The 17,564-nt window shown below is 43.6% G+C and overlaps 1 protein-coding gene across 3 annotated transcripts in view; it reads left to right on the forward strand.

The window, feature by feature from the left end:
* Positions 1-201: 201 nt before the first annotated feature.
* The window catches only part of GCLC (glutamate-cysteine ligase catalytic subunit), a 44,166-nt gene continuing 26,803 nt past the window's right edge, over positions 202-17,564 (forward strand). For all 3 annotated transcript variants that reach the window (XM_058554137.1, XM_058554138.1, XM_058554139.1), the window contains exon 1: positions 202-777. In XM_058554137.1, the coding sequence (XP_058410120.1) occupies positions 628-777 (150 nt within the window). In that variant the 5' untranslated portion in view covers positions 202-627. The remainder of the gene's footprint in view (positions 778-17,564) is intronic.

A 17,564-nucleotide genomic window follows, 5' to 3' on the forward strand; every position in this document is an offset into this window, starting at 1 on the left:
CTTCCCTGGGCCCCCACCCTCCCCTCGGTGAGCGCCTCCCCTTCGACTCCGCCCCAACCACGCCTGCGCGCGCCTCCTCCACCGCCCCTCTGCGTCTCCCGCGGCGCTCAGCCCTACCTCCTCCCCCGCACCGCCTCCTGTCCCCGCCCCCGCCCATAGTCTATAAAACCCGGAGCGACGGATCGGGCCCGGGAGCGGCGAGCGAGCGGGGAGGAGGACTGGGCATGCTCGGCGGCGGCGCTGCTTTTGGTCACAAGTAGGAAGCCGCCAGTGCACGACACCGGCAAAGAGAAGCGGGAGCCGCTGCCGCAACGCGGCTGTGGGGTCCGTCGCCGCCGCCTCGGAGCAGGAGCGGGGCGGGCGAGGGCCGAGAGCCGCCCAGCCCGCCCTCTGCCTCTGTGTCCGCGCGCTGCGCCGGACCCCTGCGTCGGTCACCTGGGCGGCAGGGACCCCGCGCCGGGAGCCGGGGCGGACCGGACCCTCCCTCCGCCGGCTGCGGCCCGAGGGCGCCCCCCCGGGGCGGAGCGGCCGCCGCCCTCTGCGGGCAGCTGAGTGTCCGGCTCGCGCCCCGCGCCGGGAGCGAGCGGCGCCGGCAGCCCCGAGGAGAAGGAGGAGGAGGGGGCGGCCATGGGGCTGCTGTCCCAGGGCTCGCCGCTGAGCTGGGAGGAGACCCAGCGGCACGCCGACCACGTGCGGCGGCACGGCATTCTCCAGTTCCTGCACATCTACCACGCTGTCAAGGACCGGCACAAGGACGTGCTCAAGTGGGGCGACGAGGTGAGCCCCGCGGCCCCTGCGCCGCCTTCCTTCGGCCGGGCCCGACCCGGCGCCCCGCGCCTTGCCCCGCGCCAGAGGGTCCCCGGGTCCCCGGCGCCGCCTCGCCCGCCGGGCGTCCCGAGCCACCCCGAGTGGGGCCCTGCCCCGAGCCTCTGGCCGGACTTCTCTCTCCCATCCATTCATTCATTCGGGCTTTCCCTTCCCTCAACAAACGTGGATTGGGCGCTGGCAGGGCGTGAGCGTGAAAAAGTGTGACATTTGGTGCTTCGGGGAGTTTTCAGCCTCCTACACCTGGCCGGCCGCCTCTCGCAGTCCGGTCTCGAAGTGCGCTTTTGCGATTGATATGAAAGGGATTAACTTGTCTTAGACGGCCCGTTGCTTATTAGGAATCGGGTCTTCCAGATGTTAGCTTCTGCCCCAGCTCATCCAGGTATCTTAAACCTCCAACTTCTCCTTCTCATCCCCTTCCTCCTCCCCCCGACTACACTTTACAGGTATAAATTGAAACAGAAGTGACGCCTCCGTTTTTCTAAAGGGGAGGAAAACTTCCTGGTCCTGTTTAATTCTAAATGGAAACGCTTAGAGCTTCAGAATTAGGATTTTTTAGTGCGTTTCCATGGCCTAGATCCAGCATCTAAACTTCACAAATCCAGGCAGCGTGTGTTCTGCCTGGAGGTGAAATGTCTCTGGATTCTCAATGGGTTGAACCATTGTTTACTGGAATGATCTGGAAAGCATTGCCTCCTGTTAGGTTTAAAGTCTTCTGCCAAAGCTTTTTGTGCTCTCCCTTCCCGTTTTAAAAAATCACATGTATATACAGTTCAGATAATTAAATGACTTCTTGAAAAGTCCATCTATATTTTTCGTGTTTTTACTTTTTGCCTTCCATGGCTTGCTCAGGTGTAAGTAATTTATCTTCTAGCCAGTGTGATCACTCTTGACTTAAGTGTCAAGGCGCTGCTACACCAATGCAGAATCTCTCTCTCTCTCTCTCTCTCTTAAAGTTAGTTTTTCTGTTTCTAACGTTGGAAGATAATTCTGCCTCCTACAGCTGAAGGAATTGTGCTATTTTAAGTTAGAAAGGTATGACGAGTAATTCACGTTTCTACTGTTAACCGTTTGTCATACTTTGCACAGAAAAGGGATACAGTATGTGTTTGATAATTCTTCAGTTTTAGTCTGAAGTTCACTGTTTCTTTACAGCATCTGACATCTTATATATTCATTTGTGTGTTGTATGTATTTTATGGTCTGTCCTAGATTTTTTTCTGTCACACCTCTGTTTGCCTTTTTCTCCCCACTGGTAAACCAGTGTCCTCCAGAGTGGGGAGTTTACTGTTTAACAGAATTCACAAAGTGGAAAAGTTATCTTAGACTTAAAAAATAACCCGCTGCTTACTTATTATTATTTTAAATTCTGCTTCAATCAAGTCTCTGGATGGAGTGCAGGGTTTTCAAAAAGAATAAAATTCCTGCTTGTGAGTCTTGACAGTCCTGTTGGCAGTAGGCCTCCTGACACAAGGGGAAGAATTGAGGTTGTGAGGACTGTCCAGGGTGTTTAAAAAAAAAAAAAAAAAAAAAAAAACACCCCAATCTTTCTACTCCTGAAATGGCACTTCAGTGAAATCTTAGTCTCTCCCCAAGTTGGTTCTCTCCCCCATCCTTGGCCTGTGGAGTGCAGGTACTAATTCTCCATTGTGGTGGCTCCACATCTCTAAGGGCAGAGAGAAGGTGTGATGTTTTCTGGGAGTGGGTCTCATACCTAAGTATTTGCTGATACCTCTAGCTCTTCTACTAGCGTCCTGCCAAAGTAATCACTCTTGTATGTTGCAGAGCATTATTTTTCAAACTGCACGTCATGATCCATTAGTGGGTTGAGAAATAAATTTAGAAGATTTTAGAAGTCTAAAGTTCATTGTTTCTTTACATCTGACATTTTGCATATTTGTTTTTGTATTGTGTGCGTTTTATGATGTATTCTCTCCATCCCCCTAGATTTTTTTCTCTCTAGGACATTTTAAAAAATGAAATGGAGTTGGATGAAGAAGATGAATTTCTCATACATAGTAAGAATAATATGTGAAACTTTGGAGTTATTTGAGGGTGTATATGAAGGGGTATGTATTGGGTCACATGTAGGACTATTTCTTTCTGTGGTTGCAGTTAAAGGAGTCTGAAAGCAAGAATGTCACATTTATCAGGGAAGGCTTCCTTGATGAGACGAGCCTTTGACGAGGAGCAGGAGAGAACTTAACTTCTCCGGTGTTGGCGCTAGGCCTTGCACACAGTAGGAACTCACTATCACTCCTACTGAAGAGGAGTCTGCAGACAGGGCCAGGCAGCAAGCAAGCTTGTTTGTATGCAGAAGCCTTGGAAGATAACTGAGAAACAGGCTGGGCAGATAAAAGTAGATAAAGGTGTGGGGGGTGGTGTGGCCCCAAAGATGAAGGATGGCCTTGCCAGACAGACAGTGGTGTTTGAGATGTGATATGTGGACTGTGTTGGCGTGATAGCAAAATACTGCTCTTCATGGGAGGTTTTGGTGTTGTACTTACAGGGCCATCAACTTGAGTTAAAAAAGAAAAAAAAAAAATGTGCTGTAAAACTGGTCGCAGATATGATTGGATGGAAAGCCTGCCACTTGAGAAGTGGGGCACCAGTTGTCTCTGGTGTTGATCTGAAAGAAACCTGGATTGGGAGTTCCACTTGTGTTGTGTCCGAGGCCTGCCCAGCTGCCTGTGTGATTGTGAGCCTCGGGTTCCTCATTTGGAAAATGAGGGGATTGGACTCGCCCTTCCGGCTTTTACAGTTTGAATGAGATTTTTTTAATAATGTACGTGTCTCAAATGAGAATATTACTCTTTGAAATTCACCTGGAGATAGATAATTTTTAGACTGCTGAATAAAGAGAAGGCTGCTACCAATCGCTGTGGTAAAAATGGGTTGTATTATAAAGGTGTGTGTATGCCGGCTTTTTGGAACTCAAAAGTACTTTCCTGTGAGAACCTTATAAATAGGTAGATTCCTAAATCAGTTTACAGATGCATGTTCCACCTTTAGTGTGACAGGTCCTACCCCTTGCCGCTATTTATTATGCTGTTTCTGTGGGGAGTAGAAGTTCTGATTCCTAGGTGCCAGGAAAAGACTGTTTTGCCCCAGAGGGGAGGGGTGAGCGGGCAGAGGTGAGATGGAGATTCCTGGGTGCTCTGTTGCCTGCTGAGCATTCTGTGTATGCAAAAAAGTAAGTCTTCTCTCTTCACAGCTCAGCCTTGCAGGTACAGATTTTGTTTATAACTTGGAATGTGCACATTGTAGACAAACCTGGGAAATCTGTGCTGCGAATGTGGCAATAAATACGACTGTTGAATTTTTGCTAGTAATCACTCTCATGTTAGCTCCCTGCCAGGCCTTTTCACCTACTTAAAAGGAAGAGCATTATCAGAATTGAAATCTGTCGGACTCCAGGTCCATTTCTCAAACACATTATACCAGGTTTTGGATTATTTACATTGTATGAGATTTTATCAAATCTGACTTTATCAAATCTCACTTTACAGAGTTGAACTCTGTAAAAGGTTGTAGAGGTGCCAGAAAACAACATTTAAAAGCAAACATAATTTTTCTAACTTTTTTTTTAACCCAGTATAGTGGCTCTCAAAGGCAAGAAGGTAAATTGTCCTCTAGTTGCAGAAAAGTCCATGTGAACTTTGAGGGGAAAATATAATATATCTTTAATGTATATGAGTGTGTTCTTATCATGCATAAAACCAGTAAAACAGATGGGATTTATTAGGAGCTGGTATACCATCCATTGAGTTTGCACTGCAGATTTGCCTGTGTAGGTTAAGAATGCTTAAGTAACCATTGAGAAAACACATAGCTTGTTAATGAATAAGCTTATGATCCAATAATAAAAATAACAGTCCCAAGCTATAAATCTAGAACGGACAAAAGCGTAGTCATTGGAGTCTAATTGAACGTTCTGTGTTGCTTTGGACAAATAGCTGAACTGCTCTTAACCTCAGTTTTGCCATCTATAAAATGGGGACAGTAATACTTTCCTTATAGGGTTATTAAAACTAAATGAGATAATGTTGATGAAATGGTTTACAAGTGCCTAGCCTTTTAAGTAAAGACTCATAAATGATAGCTTAAAATGTTTACTTGGAAATTTTAAAATAATCTAGTATATCTCATTTAATAACCAGGGTCATTGGGGAATGAGACATTTCCATGTATGTGGGATTTTTTTAACCAATTAACTGAAATTTGCCCATTCAGATATAGTTATATTTCATTTGCTTGGTGATTTTTTATGGTATTTCTGAATTGCATCTCAAAATCTAAATTGTGTTTGTAAAATGCATCATTTGACACTGATTTCTTAGAATAAGACATTGATAAATTATTTCTTGATAGTCATTCTGAGATTCTGGTTTCTTACGTCGGTCATTGTGTGTTCTGTGGCACATAAAGTACAGTTGTTGCATCTTTCTCTCTTAGCTGTCACTGTGGACGTTAGTTTAACAGCATTTATTGACATGTGTCTAAAGCACAGTGGTGAAATCAAGGAAAAAAGAGTGAAACATGGTTGGAGCCTTCTGGTGAATTTTTTTTTCCTTTCAAAATTACCTTTTTTACCAAGAGGTTCGTTTTTGAAGGTTAGGAAACCAGATAGCTGACCCTGTGTTTATATCAGGAATCGAGGCTGAGAATTGAAGCTTGGCTTAAATGTGAGCTTGACGACTACTTCTGATGTAAGTCTCAGGGTTTCTTTTCCCCCCTTCATTTTGTGTTATATAGTTTTGTGTGGGCTTTCTTTTTAAACCAATTTCACTGAATTATAATTTACATACCGTGATATGCACCCATTTTAAATGTACAGTTCAATGACTTTTAACAAGTATATACGACCAGATATCGGCCACCACAGTTGAAATAGAAAATACAAACGGAACATTCGTGTGTATATAACATTCCCATCACCCTCCAGATGTTCCCTTGTGCACACATGCGAGAGAGAAACCCGGCACTTCAGGTGATTCTCATTCTTCAGGCACCGCCTTTGGGAAGCTGCCCTCAAGAATGGGTGGCCATTAATAAGATGAAGGGGAGACATTCTAGGCAAAAGAACAGTGTAGTAAAGGCAGAAAGGGGAGAAGTAGCATTGATATGTCAGGGTTATGTGCACTTTGGGGTTGTAAGTGCAGTGAGTACATACGATCAGTTTCTAGAGGTCTTTGGATAAGTAGAGGTTTTTTTGCACTCTAAACGCATGAGGAAAATAGAATGGAAGAAAAAGGTTTATTACTTCTGTACACCCAGTTCTCCTAGAGAAATGTTTCTGGACTTCTGAACCAGTTACTGTGACCCCAGCATATCACTGTTGAGTTCCTCTGTGTGAAGAGGAAAGTCTAGAATACCACTTCTAGTAATGTCTAGAAGTGGCTTTAGCAAATGGACTTACTAGTACTCTGTGTGTAGCTTCATTTTGTAGTATAAACCTAGGTAAAGTTCAGTAAGACCCCATATCTTGAGAAAATATGTCAGAATATTAATTGAGCCTCTAACATCAAAATTTGTGTTTCTGGTCATTTTTGGATACTCAAGGCATCTGAATATATTGTTAGAGCACTGTGTGTGGGGCATTACTGATGTTGCTGGTATTATTGGATGCACCATATCCTAATGAGCTTGCTAGTTAATATTCTCTGTTTATACACTCATGATTTAACCAAGTAGGGTGGGTTTCTTTTAATTTTAACAGGTTTATTTAGATATAATTGACATACAATAAGCTGCATATATTTAAAATGTACAGTTTGATAACTTCTGATATGTGTATCCCTGTGAAACCATCACCACAATCAAAATAATGAACATACCTATCATCTCCAAAAATGTCTTTGTGCCCCTTGGTAATTCCCCCCACCATACCCCCCCTTCTGCAGGCGACCACTGATCTGCTTTCTGTCACCATAGCTTAGTTTGCATTTCCTCAAGTTTTATATCCAGGAAATCATACAGCAAACAAAACTTCTATGAACATTAATGTACAAGTCCTTATATGGACTGATGCTTTCATCTGTCTTGATTATTACCTAGGAATGCTGGGTTTAACTTCATAAGGAAACTACCAAACTTTTCCAAAGTGGATGTACCATTTTACATTTCCACCAGCAGTGTATGCTAGTTCAGTTCACCAGAATCCTTGCCAATACTTGGTACAGTCAGTCTCTAATTTTAGCCATTCTAATAGATGTGTGGTGGTATTTTATAGTATTTTTAATTTGTATTTCCCCAAAGGCCACAGATGTTGAATATATTTTCATATGCTTATTTGCCATCTGTATATCTTTTTTGTGAAGTGTGTTAAAATCATTTGTCTATTTGAGTTGTTTTCTTATTATGGAGTTTTGAGAGTTCTTTATGTATTCTGGATGTAAGTCTCATCAGATATATGCTTTGCACATATGTTCTCCCATGCTGTTTTCATTCTCTTAACTGTGTATTTTGAAGAACAGAAGTTGTTCATTTTGATGAAGTCCAATTTGTCCATTTGTTCTTTTATGCATTATGCTTTTGGTATGGAATCTAAGAAATCTTTCCTTAATCCGGGGTCACAAAGGTTTTCTTCTAGAAGTTTTATAATCTTACATTTTATGTTGAGGTCTGTGATTCATTTTGAGTTAATTTTTGTATACAGCGCATGGTATGATTTTTGGTTTGGGTTGTTTTTTGCCTGTTGCCCCAGCACCATTTGTTGAAAAGACTCTCCTTTCTCCACTGCCAAAGATGCACAGCCTTGTACCTTTGTCTAATATCAGTTGCCTATGTACGTGTGGTTTTATTTCTGGGCTGTTTGTACTGTTCCATTGATCTATTTGTCTATCTTTATGCTAATACCACACTCTTTAATGCTATAACTTTATAATAAGTTGTGAGGTCAGGTAATGTTAGCTCTCCAACTTGGTTCTTTTTCAACTTGTTTTGACTCTTCTAGGTCCTTTTAATTTCCACGTGAATTTTAGAACCAGCTTGGCAATTTCTACCAAAACCAAACAAAACAAACCCTCCTGGAATTTTGACTGGGATTGCATTAAATCTATAGATCAATTTGGGGAGAATTGAGATCTTAACAATAATGGGTCTTCCGACCCGTGAACCAGTACATCTCTCCACTTATTTATGATTTCTTTAATTTCTCTCAACAGTGTTTTGTAGTTTTTGGTGTTCAAGTCTTTTGTGTCTTTTGTCAGATTTATCACTGAGTAGTTCATAGTTTTTGATTCTGTTGTAAATGATACTACTTTTAAAGTTGCAGTTTCTGGTTGTTCATTGCTAATATATGAAAACAAAATTGATTTTGTGTATTTATCTTGTATTCTGCAGCCTTACTAAATTCACTTTTTTGAACATCTGGAAGACAGTTCTGATAACTTTTAATGTCTTTGCTAAGTCTATCATCTTTGTCCTTTAAAATCAGGTTCAATTGATTTTTTTTCTCTCTTTTGAGTATGTTTCCCTACTTGTCCGCTTGCCTGGTAACCTTTGTTTGGATGCCAGGCATTATGAATTTTACTTTGTTGGGTGCTTGATATTTGTATATTCCTAAAAGTATTCTTAAGCTTTGTTCTGGAATATAGTTATTATCTTATAGTTATATCTTGCTATTACAATTGATGAGACAGATCCAGAGAAGTCTCAGTTTAGGGCTAATTATTCCCTTCTTTTGAGGAGAGACCTTTATAGGTCCTTTTCCCAAAGCCCCTGAATTAGGACTTAGTCCATTCTGGCCTATGGGAACACACCCTGTCTGAGCTTTGGCTACTTGCCTCACATGCGGGGGTTGATTTACTACTGAATCCTTCAGGGGGACCCTCTGCAGGTCTCTGGGGTTCTTTGTGCAGCTCTCCTCCTTGGTACTTTGTCCTGTGAACTCTGATTAACTAGGTTTCCTCAGACCTTCAGCTCTCTCTCTCCAATTTGGAGAGTCCCCCGGGCTCGGCTTGGCCTCCCTGCCCATGAGCTGGGGCCTCTCTCCAGGCAGTAAGTTGGGGCAACTGTAGGGCTCACTTAGTTTTTTTTCCCCCATGTATCAGGGATCTTGGTCCTTTATCTGATGTCCAGTGTCTTGAAAAAACTATTTCATATATTTTCTCTTTTTTTTTTTTTCGGTTGGTTCAGGTGGGAGAGTAAAATGGGTCACCGTTACTCCATTTTGATCAGAAGTGGATGTCTTTCCCACTTTTTCTATTAGTCTTTCAGCTTTGCTCTCCTTTGTAAATTTTGTCCAAAGGCTGGCTACCCTTGTGGTTATATTTCCAGCAACCAAGATTTAGCCAAGGTTTTTTTTGCCCCCACCAGAGCCCCAGTACAGAGTTGTGTATCACAGTTGTAGAGTTGTAGCTCTCCTATGTGGGACGCCGCCTCAGCGTGGCTTGACAGCGGTGAGTAGGTCCACGCCCAGGATTCAAACAGGCGAACCCCAGGCCGGGAAGTGGAAGGCACGAACTTAACTGCTACGCCACCGGGCTAGCCCTAGCCAAGTTTTTAAAGTTAGGATTTTCTTTGCCCTTATGCTGTAATGTTCAACACTTAGTGTTACCATCCTATGACTGGGTATTTGATGAAAACACATTATTTTGAAAGTTTGCCTGTATTTTATGAATGGACTTTAATTTGAAGATGGGAGTCCAAGCCCTGAGTCTTCCCCCAAATGGTTGTGTGATCTTAGATACGGAACTTAAATTCTTTGGACCACAATGTCCTCAGCTGTAAGACAAATCAAAAAAATCCTATCATTTGGTTTTGAGTTGTGTGCTTGTGTGTGTGTGTGTATTTCTAATTGTATCTTTAACAGTTTAACTGTTTCAGAATGCTTTAAACTCTATACAACTTAAGAAAACCAGGAAATGCATGCTAGAAATGGTAGAATCCAATTCCTTGCCCTGTCACCTTTTGGGTTTTAGCATTTTTGCGAGATAGCATACTTTACAGGCTATTGAAAAAGTAACCTAATTATAAAGCCATAGGTGTTATGTGTCTAGAAACATTTTCTTTAACTTCCTAAGTAAACCTATTGGAGCCTCACAACTTTTCTATAAAAAGCAAGATGGTATTGCAAAATGTTTCCTTCAGAAAAACCAAGACTTAAGCTTTACTTAGATGTGGCAAAACACTAAAGGCTTTGTTTCCATAATGGATGACTTTTAAATTAAGAAGTATTTGTTGAGTACTGTCTGTATATCGAGGACTTTCTGTGCTAGATCATGGGGTTGAAGAGAGGAACCGAGGGGAGAGAGAAGCTCTCTGCCCTTGAAGAACTCCAGTCGTAGTGGGGTGGGTGGACAAGCGAGAGCGAGGAGAGGAGAAGTTTGCTTCTATACCTGGAGATCCTGGGAGTCTTATTGATGGAGGAAGGGGGTGGCTTCTGGTAGCATCTCAAAGGGAGATAGAGAAGGCAAGGAAAGGGCATGTGCAAATGTGAAATCAGGAAGGTGCCTGATGTTGAGAGAGACTGCTGTAACCTAGAACCGAAGCAGGGAACAGGGAATGCTAGGGGTTGAGGCTAGAAAGGTGGGTTGGGTTCAGGCTGCTGAAGGTCCTTTATAATAGGCCATGTGGGAAGACGTGGTATTGCGAGTCCAGGAATAATGGCACAAAGAGGTTTCTTCTAGATCCCTTTGGTAATAGTGTGAAAAATGGTTTGGGAAGGATCACTAGAGATAGGGAGCCCACACTATAGAAGATGTCTGATTGCTGGGAGAGAGAAGAGAGTGTAGTCTAGAGCTCTAGAGATCAAGAGATGTGCATGTTAAAGAGCTACTTTGGAGGAGGAGAGTGAGGACCTGGCACCTGAGTGGTTATATCTCTCACCCAGGTTCCTAGCTTAGATGACCAAGTGAATAAGAATCCCTACAAGGATAGTTAGTTCTTGGGGGAACTGGTTTGGAACCCTTGCATATAAGGAGCCCAGTGCTCATCCAGTAGAGAAACCAGGTAGACAGTGAGGAGAGAGAGCTGGAGCAACATCTGAGCTGGCTGTGTGTGGCTGGGCAACCGCAGGCCTAAGGGTGGTGGTTAAAACCAAGGTGGAGAGCGAGATAAGCCAGAGAGAGGAGGCATTGGCGGCGCCTCAGAACCCTGATGAATGCACACTTAAAGGACAGGAATTTAGTGTGGGATCCTGAGAAGGAACAGTGTGGGTGTGGTAGGACTGCTGTGTGCTGGGGGAAAAGGATGGAGGGCTTTCAAGAGGTGTGGGAGGATGGGAACTGAAATGAAGCCATTGGATTTGCGGGTCAGACAGGGACTGGAGGCTTTGGCAACGACCTATCTCAAACACATTAAGAACTTGGGAAAAGAGCAAAAATTGGTTTCCGGCCAGAATAAATGGCACAAAGCCCATGTGTGTTTTCACAGCTTGTAAGGTCCTTGAAATCTTGGTTATAATTTTCAGAAAGAAGCGGAATTGAACTGAGAAAGCATATAAATTTGGGTCACTCAAGTCGTATCTCTGTGGCTAAGTTACCTCTGTTGGATGTTGAGACTGATGGTCATGGATTGAGGGTATTAGAATGATGAACCTGACTCTCCACTTAAATTTGGGTTTCTCAGACATTGAGAAGATGGGGAAACATGAATAAGCCTCAGACTTCTTGCCAAAAGAACTCATTTTGAATACATCTTTATAGGTATCTGGGAAAGTTGGATATCTAGATTGCTGTATCCTTGGAGAGTTCACATGGCTAAGGGTCTACTCTGTTGGACACGCTTTGGAGAGCTCTCTCTAGTCTTCGTTTTTTGTGTCTGTTGTCAGGATATGGTAGTTAAACTTATTTCCACAACAGGATTACAAAAGAACCCCCAAACCAGATGTTCCTAATTATATAAATGTTCACACAGACCCGCTGTCGTCTTTGTCTCCCCTCTTCCAGCTCTTTTTTAGTCCTTTGGATTCAGTTAACTCCTTTCTTTTGAACTGGATGTTGATTTAGCAGAGTTAAAACTCTAAGGCTAGAGACTCTGTGACCCTTTTCCTGGAAGCTAGGAAGAGTCCGGGCTGTGACGCCCCATTTGGATTGCCCACAGGGGCCCTGGACTGGGGTACACAGAGCTTCACATATTTTAATGCTCCGGAGAGATAGTCAAGACCTTGAAGTACCTGTGAAAGCTGGCTGGCACTCCTCTGAAGTGTTTTAAAGAGTTAGGGGTTGTAGCAGTGACCTTAAACTTAAGTGACCTTAAATGTTAGAAAGTTAACGTTTTTTTTTTTTAAATAAAATCCTATTTGTGTAGTATGTACTCTGAGAACTGTAAGCCTCAGGTGAACCTAAAGAGATTATTTGGGGGTGCTTCCTTCATTTCCCTCTCTAAATGTTCACATATTTACACAAATGGGGTCCTTGGAAGGTGTGTTGTTATCTAACACGCTTTGAACAGTCCTGCCTGTGCTGAGCATGATGGTCCTCTCCGCTTCACCCCCAAGACCCCCACTGCCATGTGAAGTTCTGTCTAGGGGTCATGATCTACTGGCTCCGCTACTCAAATAGAGCAAGAACTAGGGAGTAAACAAAAGTCCTCTGAGTACAAAGTTCACACTTTACCACTCATTTTATACACAATTCCTCCATGGTGGGTCATCTAGTTTCTCAGCTCCGAATGAACAGCAGAAAATCAATTGAGGCATAAAGGAGAGAGACCAACTCAGAGCATCTGTGCAAAGCAGATCTGGACGGGGCAGCCCCATGTGCCTCCAAGGGCCTCACTCTGGTGTGACTCTAGTTAAAGAAATGGAATTGCTAATGAACTCTAAAGCCTTAGTAACAAGTGAGAGTGTGTTTAGTATCTTCCTATTGATAGCAAAAGAGGATGTAATCAGTTTTAGAAAGATTTCCACTCATATATACATAAAAATTTTTAAGAGAACATATGCTTAGAAAGGGTAAGCTTTGGGTAACATGACAATGCATTTAAATAAAATTACCTTCCTTGCAGTGCAGGGTAAGTAATGTATTTAATGAGAGTGAAAGGAAAATGGATGGTCGTATACTAAGAGAATTTCTGGAAGAGTTTAATTACAGAAATAGTAGTTTAGAGCTGGAAGGAACGTTTGGGTTTTTTCTTATTTTTCAGGTGGTGAAACTGAGGCCCAGAGACTAAAACACATTCTGAATGTCTGTAATTATAATATGTGTGAGAAGAGAGGGAAAATGAAGACTACTCTGGGTAGGGTATCCACGTTGCACAACTCCAGCAGGCACTACTAGTGTGGTGACGCCCCTTGAGGATTGGGCAAGAAGGGAGTCACGGTATTGGGGAGTCAGCAAAGGTTTCTCTGAAGAGATGATACTTGACTGGAGACCCACAGGAGCCAGCTCTTTGAAGGGCTGAGGTAAAATCTTTCCAGGCAGAGAGAACAGAAGTGCTGTCAGGGCCTTGAAGTGGTTGTTGGAGAAATGGAGAGAAGGCCGATGGGGAGAGGGTTTGAAATGAAGGAGGCAGAGGCTGGATCACCGGCCCTAATTCTCTTGGTGAGGGGTGTTGGATTTTTGCGGAGTGTGAGCATTTACAAGTTCCAGGGAGGGGAGTGACTTGGTCTGCTTGGTGAGCGAGCCCAGGTCTGCCTGTTTGCAGTCGGGGATCATTCCACAGCAGTGCATAGCTTCCACTTTCAACTAAGACCAGTAGGACCTGGAACAGACGCCATAGGAAACAATATTTTCGTGAGATACTACTTCCCTTCCCGTAAGTGACACATTCCGATATTTTACTCCATTTCAAAAAAAAATTTTTATAATATTGATAACAACCCACCATGGCCTACTAAGGGGATGTAACCAGCATTTGAAAAAAAGTTATATATTCTGCCTCAATTAGTGTATCCCTGCCCCAGAGCTAGAAAAGAACCACTCACATTTGAGTGGTGCTGTGTACTTACTACTGTTTTAGGCACTTTACGTGCGTTATTTTATGTAATCCTCTCCCGTGCCTCCAGTGAAGTAGGTAGTATCCCCATTTCACAAAAGAAAAAGCTGAAATACAGAAGTTGCCAGGACTGAAACGCACTGCAGGGCACTCCAGCCACTCCCCCATATATCACCTCCAGAGGAGCAGGGGGAAAGAGCTGGGGGCAGTTCTGTAGGCACCAACCGAGGTGACGTGGAAGGTGGAAAGGAAAAGCAGAAGAGAGGAAGGGATGGTGGCCACAGAGGAAGTGGCTTTTTTTTTTTTTTTTTTTTTTGGAATGGAATGTGAATGTCTTAGAGCCACAAATGCAGTCTTAAGTATTTTTCACACCAGATGGCCAGTGATTCCCTTCTAGTGAAATGCCAACACTCTTTCGAAACTATAATATTGAATATGCCTGGGAAATTTTTCGGTCCGGAGGACAAATGCTAACAGGTTTAGTAATGTGACCACAGCCGTCCCAGCTAATCTTCTGCTGGCAGCGGAGCCCTGTGAAAAGGCAGATGGGGGCAAGCCCTTTATATGAAAATCGGGCTGACCTCACTTGATAGCTCTGCGGCCTGTGGGACTTCATCCCAGGGCACAGGTAGTGGGCCAGAATTAGAGCCCGAGTCGGGAGCTCTGCCTCTGAGATTTTGATCCTTTAACGTGAATTTCAAATATGGCAGGAAAGGAGTATATATCAACAAGAGTGTCTGTCTTCCAGATCCCACCTAAAGCAGGTTAGAATTGCTCTCTTGGTGGGATCCGCCCTGACATCCAGGTGCAGTTCCTGAGGGTAGCCCCAAAACTGCCTTTATGGGGTATAAGACTATGGAAGAGTGTCTGGGCTCAGATTCTTGTGATGGTGGAATGCCATTAAACTTGGAGGTCGTGAATTACTGTCACCCTGTCACTGGGACATAGGTGGCCCCTCTGAGCACAGCAGTCGCTGTGGAGTTAGAATTCCTCTGTTTTAGCATTGGCTCCCACTTAGTCTCTTTAGAATGCACTCTCTTTTTTCTTTCTCCTCTTTGTTGCGTGCCTTAGTCTACCGCCAGTTCCTAAGAACTAAAAACCCTGGGTTTCTCATAGGCAGTCCCTGAGTTTAGGCCAGCCTAAACTGTGAAATAACATTTCATGGTAAGGGAAAAGTCAAAGCATATCAGATATTATAAGAATTTGATATAACTTTAGACTAAACTACTAAAACATTTCATTTTGGGGACATAGGACAGTTTAATATATCAACAGTTACCAGTTTAAGATATCACCATATATATGGCTGTGCAAAAGCACGTGTTCCAATTCCTACTTCATGCTTACTGGTCCCCCAGAAGTGCTCAAACATTACCACGTAAAACTGATTTTGATATTTGTAATGTCATCATTAGACGTGTCAAATGTGGGCGTCGACCTTAATCCAGATTCTGAGCCATATCAAGTTTCATTACTGTAACAGAATTTCCTGCTAAAGTTTATCCACTGTTTTAAGCATAGCTGCTCTTTTGGTCTTGTCATTCAGGTCTTCCCTGTGTAACCATAGGTGGTTAAAAAAGAACGTGGCATCACTGTGGCTAGCACCAGTTTGGGTATCATGCTAGCTATGGGAATGGATGCCATCCAGCTGGTTGGTTGAGAATGCTCAACAGTATTGGTCATTAGCACTATGCTGTGTGAGTTTATAGTCTTGTGGACAGAAGACATGGTTGCTAGCTTGTAACCTAGAGAGGGACTATTGTGACATGATTTCTGTGGGGTGGGCCCAGTTTACCTGCATCTCTGACCAGCCAGACAGGTGATTATGCTGCAGTCGGAATGGTGGTCGGGAAAGCACAGGGCATCCTGTGGGAGGCTGTATTTATGTGGACACGTTGGTAGACTTGCTCCTTTGCCTGGCCGGTCCCTTTCCTCAGGGAAGCTTTCTGATCTTCTGGACTGGATCAGATCCTCCTGCTACGTATGCACAGCTCTGTTTGGTCACCTCGAGCACTCACTCGGATCATTAGCTGTATTGTATTGTTGGCTGTAGCCCCAGCTGCAGTGTAAGCTTGAGAACAAGAACCACGCCTACTTGGCTCCTCACAGTGCTCTGTGGAGGGCGTACAAGGAGAAAGGAGGTGGGGGGCAGCAAGACAAGGTGTGTGACACTGGTCATCAACTCCAGCCACAGCCTTAACCCTCCAAATGGCCGTGGGCTTGTTTTGGAGTTAGTGTAAGGAGAAAACTGTGTCTGAGAAGCAACAGGTGGTTCTAGCAGGAGTCAAGACTGCTGCTTGGGACAGTGGAAGAGAGCCAGTGGTGGAATGGAGGAGCTGGCCCTGAACCCCGAATTTTGAATTTCGGTAGAGTCGCTGGGGACCCTGCCCTGCAGCCCGCCCTTCCTAGGCGAAGTCTGCACTCGCCTGGCCCTCCTCGACCTGACCCCCTGGAGACGGCCCCTTCTCCAGGGTGTAAGGAGTGGGGAGTCCTCACCCCACTGGCTGGGAGGAAATCTAGGACCTGGTGGTTCATTGTCCCCCAGGGACTTCATGATAGTTCCTTCTGTCCAGAGGTCAGGCACGTGATGGGAAAATACTTGGGAGAGGTGGTTCAGGGACCTTCCCTTTATGTAACACTGTTTTTGTGGGAGAGCCCTTTAGTTCTAATTTACATAGACACTGACTAAGGAGCTTTCTCAAAAAGTATAACCTCCCTAAATAGGGACCTGCCTGTAACTGCTTCTGAGTCTGAGACAACTAGATTATTTCCTGTTTAAGCACTGTTTTCACCTCCAGGGAGTAGACATTTAAAAATTGTATTTTATAAATTTTCTAGCCTTTCCTCAAATTCTAAGCTCCCTGAAACTCTTACCCTCATGGTAGAGTATCAAAAAAAAATTTTTTTTTTTTTAAAGGAAAATTTTTGTTTTAAACTAGTGGTAAATGCCATTTCAAGACAACATAAATACTAAAAATGTTAATATTTTAATATTAACAGTTAATATTGTTATCTTGAGCCATAATATCACGAGTATTTCGCTGTCTGCTATAGGTTTTGCATTGTGCTGGGTAGTTACATCACCCTCAATTAAGAGCCTTAACTTTTATTGGCCTAAATTCAGATGCACAGAACTCCTCTCGCCTGTGCAAACCTGCATTAAATAGCCTGAGGGTTATTGTGTCCCAATTGTTCCTAGCAACACTATATAACATGTAAGCTACGTAATTGTCTCTGGAATGGGCCTCTGTCTTTGATTTAACAGCTCAGAGATATTAGTGACTTTACTTCTAGTAGATATTAGTGACTTTTCTTTCTTTTAGAAGTAGAAATCTAAAGGATTTTAATTTTCCTTTGTAGATAAAGGAGTGCGCATTTAAAAATGAGAGTCTCACAAAGTGGTTGAGTATGTTTTATTTATTTATTTTTGTGAGGAAGATCAGCCCTGAGCTAACATCTATGCTGATCCTTCCCTTTTTTTTTGCTGAGGAAGACTGGCTCTGAGCTAACATCTATTGCCAATCCTCCTCCTTTTTTTTACCGCAAAGCCCCAGCAGATAGTTGGCTATCATAGTTGCACATCCTTCTAGTTGCTGTATGTGGGACGTGGCCTCAGCATGGCGGGAGAAGCAGTGTGTCGGTGCGCGCCCAGGATCCGAACCCCGGGCCGCCAGTAGCGGAGCGCGAGCGCTCAACCGCTAAGCCACGGGGCCGGCCCAATGTTCTCTTTGATTTTGTCTTTTCTCTCATCCTTTGGGTGTAAAAGGGAAGTTTAGGATGGGAACAAAATCCAGAAATAATAAAATAAGTCATTGTGGCTTTAGGTATTTTATGTTGGGAAAGCATTGTCTTAATGT

The sequence above is a fragment of the Diceros bicornis genome, chromosome 14 (assembly GCF_020826845.1).
Source record: "Diceros bicornis minor isolate mBicDic1 chromosome 14, mDicBic1.mat.cur, whole genome shotgun sequence".
In the NCBI taxonomy this organism is placed as follows: Eukaryota; Metazoa; Chordata; class Mammalia; order Perissodactyla; family Rhinocerotidae; genus Diceros; species Diceros bicornis.